A 12910-nucleotide genomic window follows, 5' to 3' on the forward strand; every position below is an offset into this window, starting at 1 on the left:
CTCTGGTGGACTGAGCTACTTCCCTACTGAAAATAAAAATTGAATATAAATTCGCTTTCTCAAATTCTTGCAGTGAGAGGTTGATGAGTTAATCAGTTAAGGAGGGGTTTCCTAAATGCACTTTTATTATGTGCTTATTATTAATCATATGTGCTTATTCTATTGTGATTTGATTGATTAGAAATGTAGTGAAGTAAGATGTTTTTTAAGGAAAGTTTTACTGTGGGTGGTGATGGTGCATGTCGTGTTGGAACATCTTGTTTAAACATCTTGTTTGTTGTGCCTGCATTGTCTTAGCCCACTGGCGTTTATGGTGGGGACTTGCTTTTGTGCAGGCTTACTTGGAGCCACTGAGTCTGGCACAGTCATACTTCTAGTGCTGTTTCTGGATCAACTATCATTGTGTTCATTCTGACAAGGACTTATTGCTTACTTATCAGGACAAACAGACATTCAGCTTAACATACACGTACACTGTAACAGAAAGCCATACCCTTAGGTTAATGCGACAAAAAACAGCATGCTGGGCAACATCTCTGTCGCTGCGCACACTGGGGGTGCTGGGGGCTTCGCTCCGGGGAGCACAGACCTCCTTTCCGTCGTTTTACAACGTGGACAGCGCCACCTCGCTGCGGCTTGGTGCCGAGGGTGCGGCACCTAAAATTTGAGAGAGGAAATAAATAGAAGACATGAATCTTTCCAGAATCCACATGTTTGCTGTACTGCAGGTGGGGACAGAAGGCTGTGAAGAGCCAAGTGTGGATGGGGCCTGTGAGCAGTCAGTCTGTGTTCATTCCATCATGAGCTTTTTGTGGTCACCCGTGGTCTGGTTTATCCTCTCTGTTATGTTGTCCCTGTCCCTGTCCCTGTCCCAGGAGAACCTTGTCTCAGCAGGACCTATGAGCACAGAGGCTGAGATACTGCCCAGGCTGAGGAGTGTCTTTGGTATCAAAAGATGAACTTTCAAACTCATCAAGCTCTTGCCCTCCTTCTAGGGCTCTTTACTAGATTGTGTTTTCCATCTTTTCTGTAACATAACAATTGTCTATATTTATGGAGCACATATGGTATTTTGATATAGACATACAATGTGTAAAGATCAAATGTAGATAATCAGGCTATCCATCATCTCAAACATTTATTATTTATGTTTGGAATGTACTAAATCTTCCAGTTATTTTGAAATATACAGTAAATTATTGTTAACTGAAGTCACTCTATTGCACTACTGAATGCTAGATCTTATTCTTTCTATCAAATTTTATTTTTTATATCCATTCCCAGCCTCTGGTAACCACCATTCTATTCACTATCTCTGTGAAATCAAACTTTTTAGCTCCCACATATGACAGAGAAAATGTAACATTTGTCTTTCTGTGCCTGACTTACTTCTCTTAACATAACATTCTCCAGTTCTATCCATGTTACTGCACCCAACTTTTTAAGGGAACCCAATTCTGGAATTAGTAGAGAGGAGGGATCCCACCATTTCTTATTTTAGATAAATTCCTATTAGGTTTATGTCCCCTCAGCTCACCTACCCCTGTCTCTGCTCTTAGTTCTGGTAATCCTATCACTGGCTCAAATTTCAAACTCATGAATTTATAAAGTAGGATGTCTGTTAGATTTATATTTGTTTAGAAAAATGGACCCATAATCAAGGACCACAGTTCTTTCCTATGAGAGAAACACCATTGTTTGCTACAGAGTGCAGGAGGGTTGGTATATGGGGGGGGTAGAAAGAGGGAGCACACAGCACTGGTGAGAAAAGCACAGTCAGCATCGATGTTACTGTGAGAGGGTGCTGTGCTGAAGCTTCCATAAAACAACATTTTCCATGAGGCTATATTAATAAAGACACTTTCTCTAGAACAGGGAGGTACTCTACAGTGATCATTCATTCCATTGACATTTGTCTGGCAGATAATGCACTATGACAGACTGAGTTTGCCTCTGAGGAACATCATTAAAGTAAAAAGAGAAATATTCCAGGCCTGTGGAGAGTATGTTCTAGAGGGAAGTCACAGACTATCTACAAGCAGAGCAGAGACGGGAAGGGTTTGTCAGAAGATGGTAAGGGCTGTGGGGAAGATGATCCAGAACAGAATGTGAGTATGGGGACAAAGAATGTGGCTATGGCAGTGGGTGGTCATAGTGGGCCTTCTTACAAAGAAGAAAAAGCATGGAAGCTCCAACTTTGAGGAAAGATTTGAAGGACATGATGAATTGTCTTTGTGGATGCTGGGGAAGTTCTTTCCAAGAAATTTCTGATTCCAAGAACTAACATGCAACCGATAGGTGGCAATACAGAGAAATTTGAGATTAAAGGGAATAAATTTGACTTTTACAAAGAAATGGTAGAATTTCAGATAACAAATTAAAAAGAAGAAAAGCAGGAGTTAGGTTTAAGCCAATTATAGATGAAGCCAGTGGTTCTCAATCAGGGTGATTTATCCCATAGGGTACAATTGACAATGCCTAGAAACATTTATATTTGTTACGAACAGGGAACGATGCTACTGATGTCTAGAAACCAGAGGTGCTGCTAAACACCCTACAAGGCACAGAACAACCCCTACAACAAAAATTACCCATTTCTAAATGTCAATAGTTCCAGGGTTGAGAAACTCTGGATTAGGAAGATAAATGAAGTTAGCAGAATGATAAGCTCCACCTTTGAACACTGGAGAAAAAGAAAGTAAGATATTATTATTACAGATGCTTCTAACTTCCTGCATCCTGGCCCTCAATAATAAGAAATCTCAAATTTCATCCAGATATTTTATTTATAATTTTATTTCAGGATTTTTAATTAATTGCCATATGTACTTAACTAGATAGGAAGTACGCTTTTGAGAATTTGTTAAGATGTGTTTTATGACCCACAATGTAATGGGTCTAGTAAATGTTTCATGTGAGCTTGTAAAGAATGTATATTATGCTGTTGTTGAAAGTTGTCTGTAGATGTCAGTTATATCCAGTTGATTGACAATAATGTTAAGTTAAACTATGTCTTACTAATTGACTGGTAGATTTATGCATTTCTGATGTAGGGGTATTTAAGTATCCAACTATAATAATAACTACTATAGTTGGATTTACGTATTTTTTCTTTTTATTTATTTATTTATTTATTTTTATTAAACCATAGCTGTGTACATTAGTATGAAAGCTATAACCCAGTTACAACCTAAGAATAGGGAGAAAGGGGAAAGGGAGGGGAGGGAGGGGGGAGGGAGGAGAAAGGAGAGGGATTAATGGGATTACACCTGCGGTGCATCTTACAAGGGTATATGTGAATCCTAGTAAATGTGGAATGTAAAGGTCTTAGCAAAATAACTAAGAAAATGCTACAAAAGCTATGTTAACTAATGTGATGAAAATGTGTCAAACAATCTATGAACCAAGTGTATGGTGCCCCATGATCATACTAACGTATTTTTTCTTGTAGTGCTTTCGGTTTTTGTCTGGTAGATGCAAACATGTTAAGTATTTTTATATATTCTTAGAGACTTGACCCCTTTTGTCATTACATAATGCCCTTCTTTTTCCCTGATACACTCTGGGATCTGATGTCTCTTAGAGAGTGACTCATGAGCTGATGAGAAGAACATATATTCAGTAGTTTGGGGGTAGAATTTTCTGTAAATGTTTGTTAGGCCCATTTGTTCTAGAGTCACATTTAAGTCCACTGTTTCTTTGTGTATTTTCTGCTTGGAGGATCTGTCCAGTTCTGCCAGTGAGGTGTTATAGTCTCTGGCTATTACAATGCTGGTTTAACATTTTGTTTAGATCACATAGGATTTGTTTTATAAGTCTGGATTTACCTGTGTTGGGTGCTTAAATATTTAGGATTATTATGTCTTCTTGCTTAATTGTTCCCTTCACTAATATATAATGACCATTTTTTATCTTTCTTTACTTTTGTTGATTTGAAATATATACAGTCTGCTGTGAGAATTGTGGTGTCAGATTTTTTTTTCAAATTTCCATTTGTATAGAATATTGTTTTCCATCCCTTCACTTTGAGATTCGATGAGTCCTTATGGGTTAGATGCATTTTCTGGAGAGAGCAGATATTTGGTTTATATTTTTTATCCATTCTGCCAGCCTATGTCTCTTCAGTGGGGAGTTCAAGCCATTCAAACTTAATGACAGAATTGATAAGTGATGCTAGATTACTGTTCATCTTATTGTGTAAAACTCTATTGCTTTATCTTACTTCTTGGATCATTGTGATATGTAAGTTTTGACCGTTAACTTTTGGGTGGTTTTACACTGCTTGGAATCTATTGTGCTAATCCATGTATAATCTAGATCTGAGTACTTCCTGTAGAGCAAGTCTAGTTGTGACAAATTTTCTCAAAATTTGCTTGTTAGAAAAAGATTTAATTTCTCCATTAAATATGAAAGTTATTCTTGCAGATACAAAATTCTAAGGCTAACAGTTGCTGTGTTTAAGAACATTGAAGATGGAGACCCACTGCCTTGTTGCTTATAAGGTTTCTGCTGAGAAGTTTGATGTTATCCTGATGGGTTTTCCCTTGTAGGTCAGTTGCTGCTCATGCCTATTTGTAGAATTTCCTTTTTCATTTTGCCTTTGACTAGGTTAATTATTATGTGTCTTGAAGATGTTCTATTTGGCATAAGTCTTCCTGGAGTTCAATGTTAATCCTATATATGAATCTCCGGCAATATTTGGGATATTTTCTCCAACAATATCATCAAATAGAATTTCTGTGCACTCTCTTCTTTCTCCTTAGGGATACCTATAATTTGTATGTTTGTATACTTTGCACTGTTCCTAATCTGTTTTTGAGATTTCTCTGCCTTTGTTCTCTTCTCTTCTTTTCCGCCTCTGTAAGTGCCTGTGTTAGCTCAAACACCTTGTCTTCAAATTCTGAGATGATTTCTCCCCCATGGTTTAATATGTTTTTGAAAATTTCTGCTGTGTATTGAAACTCCCTGAATGACTCTTTCATTTCTTTAAGCTCCATTATATCCTTCCTAATATTTTCCAGTTCTTTGATGGCTTTTTTATTAATTTCCTGTAATTTGGGTGAGGGGGGATTTCTTTCTGTCAGTTTAGTTTCCAACTTTCTCTTTTATTCTATGTATTTTGTTTGCTAGCCATAATCTGAATTTCATTTGTGTCATTTCAACAATTTTTTTATAATTCAAGTTCTCTGCTGTAGTTCCATTGTGATCCCTTGGGGTGTTGATCTGTTTTGATATTTCATATTGGTAGGGTTGTTCTGCTGGTTTCTTCTCATCTGTGGTTTCCTTCTTTGCAATAGAGCTAAAAAAATTACATGATATTAATATCTATTGGAAACTTCTGTTTAATTCATGTAAGAGGAGGTCACTAAATGGCACCCCAGTAACAGGAGTAATAGTAATGCCTAGACGTGGGGTTCATATGATCCCTCTGGGTATCTGCTAAGTGCCTTTACTTTATCCAGATCTTAATGAATTTGCAGCTTTAGGCTTGGTGGGCCCTGATGGGGCTTTGGACTTTGAAGCAGATCTTCTGGCACTACTGTGATGTCGGAAGCTTTGAGTTGAGCAAAGTGCATCAATGGTACAGTGTTGTGGTCAGGGAAGGATTCTGGATGCTCAGAGGCATAGACTCAAGCTCCAGAGGGAGACCCTTAACTCCCAGGCTGAGGAGCAGACTATCACAAAGTATCTGAATCTAGAGGAAAGCCAAGAATACAGAAGGTAGTCCATGGGGAAGGTGGGGCTGCCTCAATTTGGAGGGCAGAGCCAAGGATCCAGCATATAGGAGAAGCTATTTGGGCCTGGAGGGCAGTCTGAGCCAACTGCAAGACAGGGTGATGTGCATGTTTTAGGGATATTGAGATGCCACATCAAGCAGGAATGATGTGGGTACCTGTGGCCCCAGGACCACAGAGATCTCTATGCCTCTCCCAGGACCCACCAAAGTAAGCCATGGTCTGCTCTCCCCAGATCACAGCCTAGTGGATCCCAGCCCTATCAGTTCCTGGGCTCAGATGGAGGGAGGGCTTGGGTTCAGGACACCAGGTATGACTTCCAAAAGTCACAAGTTGATCCACTCTCTCCCTAGCCTGCTGTAGGCCTAGTGTCATGCACCCAATAGCTCAGGATGGCCCTAGCTGCTATACAGCCTCTGCTATGCTCATTGTCTCATAAGATAGGTCTGCATAGCTTTCTAGTTATCCCTGGTCCAACCCAGCAGAGGTCTATGGGGATGGTGCTGGCCATCTGGCAGCTCAGTTTACATAGCACTATCCAAGCAAACACACCAAATCAGTGTTCCCTGGACATATTGCTCCCCAAGCAGTCTCTTATCTTGTTTTATATAATTCTCCATTACCTATTTCTTTGGTTTTATTTTCCACTCTGGATGTCCCATGTTGCTTCTCTGTATTTTCACAATGCTGTTTCTGAGAGGAGCAATCCCAATGGAGGCAGCTTGCCAGCATCTTTTCCTGCTTTTGAGGGGAATGGTGTATTGGCAGAATGCATCTGGTCTGCCTTTTTTTCACAACCCCTGCCCTTTCCATTCTTAAATGTATGTTTCTATGACAGTCTCTCAAAACTCATTCCTCCATTCTATTTATACAAGATTCTCAGCAACATTACTCTGTAAAATGACTGTGGTCAAATGATTTCTGTACATTCTAGAAGAAATCTAACATAAATAGACATAACCCTTACTATACCAATGAATTTCTGAGAAGTATATGCTGAGTCCCTCAAACTTTCTTGACCAAAGAAATTTTTGAAAATTTGGGGGAATGCTTGCTATGGCAAATAATGTTACTACCAAATCTTCTGTTGTAATCTCCCTGCAATAAAACCCTTAGATGAAACCTATCCTGTTGATGTACTTCAATTTGTGATACATATACATGTGCCCAGTTTATGAGGTTATTATGAGGTTGTGTATACAATTTATGAGGTCCTAATTATATAGTGAGTATTTCAAACATGAAGCAATGATAATAATTCCTTGGAAATTGTTCCTATTTATGCATACGTTGCTGAGGGTAAGAACTTTATTTTCACTTTTTCAATATTTCATTTAGCATGTGAGTTGATGGCCTGAAAGCCTTTCATATTGAAGATCTAAGTGTTCAGAAGTAGTTCTATTCATGCAATTTCCCTAAGAGACGTTTGCTTTTGGTCAACCGTATGTTAGTCACTAATTGCACTACTAGGGATATGGGGCTCCCCAGGTCCCAATCAGGGCCTGACATGATTTCCTGCTATAGAAACAAACCAGTGTTTTCTGACTCTAGAAATAAGCACTTGCACCCCAAAATTTGTCTTGAATTCAGAGATCAATTTTCGGAAATGTATGACTCTGGAAAACTCATTTAAAGCATCATTGACTTGGCTTATTAAACTAATTGGAAGCAAGAAGGGACAAAATTTTCAGAGGTAAGGAAATAAGGAGATCTATACAGTCTTTCATCCCTCATCTACATATACTACAAATTCTCTATATAGAGAAAACTTAATAATTATTTCCTTTAGTTGCTCATGTCAGCCTTCCTCAACCACCTCAGTTACTAATTCACCTAGCTTTTATGCCTACCTTCTACTAAGCATTTTTACTTCTGAACAAAATATTAAATTGACTCCTAATATTTTTAAGAGATTTAAATTTGAGATGAACAATATTTTTACAGCTCCTAAAGAATGTGCATTCAGGAAGATGGAAATGCAGAAATACATAGAAAACCACGAAAGGGAAGTTTTCTTGTATTTGGGGGAATTTCCTTCTCTCTCAGAGCCTTCTTAAGTGGTTTCTATTTATACCATTTGTTTATTTGTACTGAAGGTGTGAGGTTTTTTTTATATGGATGCATACTTGTTACTGAGACAGATCATTTAAATTTTTACACATATATACATATATATGTACATATATGTGTATATATGTGTGTATATATATACGTATATATGTGTGTGTATATATATATATATGATATATGGTATGTGTCCTTGCTCCCCTGACTCTGAATCATTGTTTTCTCAAAAGGATAAGTAAATTAAAGAGACTACATTTATATTGAAATATGCACAGTTAAAAATGTGGGGTGCAGCAAATAATGATGCTCCTGAATTCTCCTTTCCTAGGGACAAGTAAATGAATGGAATTAGGTTGAATTAAATATATATGGACATGAAGAATCTTGGAGATACAGTATTTACCTGAAAATAAAAACCCTCCTAACATTTCTGAAAGGTATATTTCACAGTGTTATGTTTTTAAAACTAGTTTAATATAGTTATTAAGGACATTGAAATTTTTTGACTAAATAATAGAGGGCAAGGCATGCAGTGAGGGAATAGCATGTGTCTTGAAATAGATATTTAGCTTTTTTAGTGAGTTTTTTTTTTTTTTTTTTTGTAGAGACAGAGTTTCACTTTATTGCCCTCAGTAGAGTGCCGTGGCCTCACACAGCTCACAGCAACCTCCAACTCCTGGGCTTAAGCGATTCTCCTGCCTCAGCCTCCCGAGTAGCTGGGACTACAGGCGCCCGCCACAATGCCCGGCTATTTTTTGATTGCAGTTTAGCCGGGGCCGGGTTTGAACCCGCCACCCTCGGTATATGGGGCCGGCGCCCTACTCACTGAGCCACAGGCACCGCCCCTAGTGAGATTTTTTTATATGTAAAGTGTATTGCTCTATGTTTAATATATGCTATAAGCACAACTTTTAATATTTAAAAGAAGAAAAATAGGGAGAAAACAATTTTATAGAATGAATAAATGCATTTGATTATTCAAAACATTTCTTTGGTATATGCTCTGTTCATAAATAGGCCTTTCTGTTGGGATAATAAGACAGACATTTAAGAGAAATATCTTTGCTCATAAGAGGTTCCTTTCCATTTTAGGACATATGCATTCTTAATGTAACACATCCCTGTGCAAATTCCCACACTATTACAAAGAAAGTAATTAAGGATTTCAGAAGAGAAGTACTTTATAGAGAGAATTTGAGTGCTTCCCAAAAGACATTAATCTAATGATAAATATGAACAGGTAAGTAGAATTTGGAAAAGGTAAAGAAAATTGACTAGTTAGAGAAAGCAGGAGACATAGCATTGGCAAAGAATTTAAATAAAAATTAGAACTTTGTATGAACCGACTAGAAAAGTGTTTGATTTTGCTAGAACGAATTATAAACATTAGGAGATAATTCTAAAAATAGAAAGGGAAGCTGAAATTGTGAAGAGCCTTATTTTCAATGCTAAGGTTTGTAAATTTCACATTTTAACAAATGAAAATTATATTTTGATAAACTTCCAGCTTTTGTATGATTCTGATGAACATGTATAGTGAAGTAATGAAGACTAAAACCCAAAAGATAAATGACCACCTATAACACTTTGCTATCTAGGATGATATAAAATTAAGTCTTCTTAAAAAATTAAATGTGTAAAAGGGTCCTTATCTATTAAAAGCAATCAATGTAACCTGGTCCTGTGTACCCTCAATGAATCCCCAACAATAAAAAAAATTAATGATGTAAGGTTAGATTGGTTGAAATGAATGAAAGGTACAAAATATCATAATTACATTCAAGTTTAGATGTTATCAAAGTTATGTGATGATGACTATAATCGATACACAATTTTAAAGTGAACATTTTTTGTTAGATGACTTCTAATGAGCACATTCTCGGTATATTCAAATGAATGACTAGGGAAGATGTATGTGATAAGGAGTCAAAAACAGGATTGATCATGTTTTAAGTTTTGGGAAATATTTATTCAGATATCTAACTTTCTTATTTATCCAAATATTCAAATATTTTTAGAATAATAAACTTAAAGATATGTGGATCTAATATTTTTCTACAAAATATTTTTTTCACCTTTCATGTTTCTTCTCTCCATAGATGACAATTGTTCAAGAAATGAACCTGTGAGCCCTCACTGATCCTTCCCTCTCACTCTGCTAGTCTGCTCAGTCCTGTCCTATTGAATCTAAGTACTAAATATCTGTACACATGAATCTTCCCCGCTACCAGTGTCGTGACAGCATACTGAGGAGTTCCCACATCTTAATTTATCGCTTGCTGATCCATTCTGTAATCTGAGGCCAGTCATTTTTTAAATGCAAGTATGTCAATAACTGGCTCCCCCTGACCTATATTTTCTCTTGACTTGTTTGAAACCCCCTCAAAAGCTGGCTCTTAGGGCCCTGTGGATAAATCCACAACTTCAACATAATTTAAACATTTCTATTCCTTTCCAGTGCCTACTTTTTTAGCCTAATCATATGATACTTTTCTCACTGTTTTATATATTCAGCCATACTCCACAGATACCTCTCACATACACCAGACCCAATCAGCTTTAATTTTTAAATTTATATAAAGGAAAATATGAATTATACTCCAAACACAACTTCAATAAAATATATCAAAAATAAATGTTTTTGAAAATTTTGGTTACTTTAACTAATATAAAAATAAAGTATCTAATTAAAAAATATATTTATAAGGCATGAAAAATTATTTACTACTTACAACAGTGCTTTTTCTCTGCAGACCATGTTAACTCACTGTACACCAGAATTCCCATTTTTACAATATAAGAAAAAGTATTGAAAGAAGATTATTTAACATGTAGATGGTATCTATTAAGTAGTTAAAACATGATGACTCATTATTTCATATTTCATCCATAGCATGATAAGGATGAATGCATGTGTTAAGGTAAAATATTCAAATAATTATTTAATTTTTTAAAAAATATAGATTATCTTTATTTGCTACTTTGCTATTGACAACTAATAGAATAATTGCAATGCAAAGAAGATATTTGTACATTTGACGTCTCCCTTTTTTCTTTTACTTTCAATGTTACAAGATGTTACTGAAAAAGAAGGGCATGGCTTTTCAGGAAAAAAGCAAAATAATATGGAATAACTGAGCAATCATTTATTATTAATCACTTTTCATGTCTTCTATTTTATGTCCCCATATTTTTTAACAGTTCTCAGTAATTCTGCATAATTTTACTTCCTCCTGGAGACATGCAGGTATCTTTCTCCTTCTCTTGCTCTCTTTCTGTCTCTCTCTCCCCTCCCAGCCTCTCTCCTATACACAACACTCCCCCATTCTGCATTTCCAGAGTCTATTTCTCTCAGGTGTATTTCTAATTCTCATTGCTTCCCACTATTTAAAATCTATGTTTTTATACTCATCTCTCTCTTTTTTATGAGTAGGGTGATGAAAACAATTAATGAGAGTTTGGGAGATGATTTCATACTGGTGGGTTTCTCGGATCAGCCACAGGTTGAGAAGATTCTCTTTGTGCTTGTGCTAATCTCTTACCTCCTGACACTGCTAGGCAACACAACAATCATCCTGGTCTCCAGTTTGGATGCCACACTCCACACACCCATGTATTATTTTCTTACCAATCTCTCCTTTGTTGACCTCTGCTTTACCACCAGCATTGTTCCCCAGCTACTGTGGAACCTCCATGGTCCAGCCAAGACAATTACCCCTATAGGCTGTGCCATCCAACTCTATGTGTCCCTGGCACTGGGATCCACTGAGTGTGTTCTGCTAGCTGTCATGGCATTTGATCGTTATGCTGCTGTTTGCCGACCACTCCACTATGGCACAGTTATGCACCCAAGACTTTGCCAGTCTCTTGCAGGAATAGCATGGTTGAGTGGAGTGGGCAACGCCCTGATTCAAGGTACCATCACAATTCAGCTGCCCCGTTGTGGAAACCGTAAGATTTACCACTTCATCTGTGAAGTGCCTGCCATGATCAAGTTGGCCTGTGTGGACATTCATGCTAATGAAGTCCAGCTCTTCATGGCTTCCTTGGTCCTGCTCCTCCTCCCCCTGGCACTCATCTTGGTCTCATATGGGTGCATTGTCCAAGCGGTGATGAGGATTAGGTCAGCTCAAGCGTGGCGTAAAGCCCTTGGAACTTGTGGCTCCCACCTGTTGGTAGTATCCCTCTTCTATGGGACCATCACAGCGGTCTACATCCAGCCCAATAGTTCATATGCCCACAGCCAAGGAAAGTTCATAACCCTTTTGTATACCGTAGTAACTCCCACCCTCAACCCCCTCATTTATACTCTGAGAAACAAAGATGTAAAGGGATCTTTGAAGAAGCTGGTGCAAAAAGATCAGAGCACAGGAAAGTGAAAAATTCCCATTCAGTAAAAGTGCAGACCTGGCCTAACTAAGGTGGAAGTACTGATAGAAAAAGATCAGAAGTCATTACCCAGAGACAGCCTGACAGAAATGCTGCAAAACTAAATTCACAGACTCTAGACAATCTGTTAACAACTGAAATTGCTTTCTTTCATCTCCATACTTGGTGTACTCAAAGATAAGCTGTCTAGACTGACATCTCTGTCATCCTCCAGCCAATTTTCCCAGTAATATAGAACAAAATCTACTTTTCCCAGAATCTCTGAAGTTAATTTTCTTCCCTCTCTGCTTCTCTTATGTAAATTCTTGCTCTACTTTATTAGATTAAATAAATCTATTGATTGATCTCCCTTGTATAATGGTAAACAGTGGTCTATTAATTAGCTAGTGCCTTTGAGTTATTCTTTATCAGTTTATGCCTGAAGTCCAGTGTGCATTGCCTGTCTGGGCCTCTCCTTGAAGCAGCAGAAACATAGCCTGAATGTGCTCCTCACTGCAACCAACCCCTCCACTCACAGTCCCCTGGTTGCTCTGGGAAGTCTCTGGGTTGAAGGTTTTTGTCGATTTGTTTTTTACTTTCTATGCTTGACTCTTTGCTAAGTTAGCTTTTCAGTGAGATTTTGTATCCACTCTGATGGCAGATTTTGATGGATTTTGACGTTTGATTTGTATTTTTAAATTGTTAAATGACAGATCTTAAAAATCAGGTCCCGCCAGGGG

At 37.5% G+C, this 12910-nt stretch overlaps 1 protein-coding gene across 1 annotated transcript; it reads left to right on the forward strand.

Annotated features, from left to right (window-relative positions):
* The first annotated feature begins 11239 nt into the window (after positions 1-11239).
* Positions 11240-12181, forward strand: LOC128594706 (olfactory receptor 2G3-like). The gene has a single exon (XM_053603612.1). The coding sequence runs from the start codon at positions 11240-11242 to the stop codon at positions 12179-12181; it is 942 nt and encodes a 313-aa protein (XP_053459587.1).
* Positions 12182-12910: the final 729 nt, after the last annotated feature.

The sequence above is a fragment of the Nycticebus coucang genome, chromosome 9 (genome assembly GCF_027406575.1).
Source record: "Nycticebus coucang isolate mNycCou1 chromosome 9, mNycCou1.pri, whole genome shotgun sequence".
In the NCBI taxonomy this organism is placed as follows: Eukaryota; Metazoa; Chordata; class Mammalia; order Primates; family Lorisidae; genus Nycticebus; species Nycticebus coucang.

Bases quoted from the DNA above. Each gene is read 5' to 3' on its own strand.
- LOC128594706 (XM_053603612.1), top strand. From the start codon at position 11,240: ATGAAAACAATTAATGAGAGTTTGGGAGATGATTTCATACTGGTGGGT.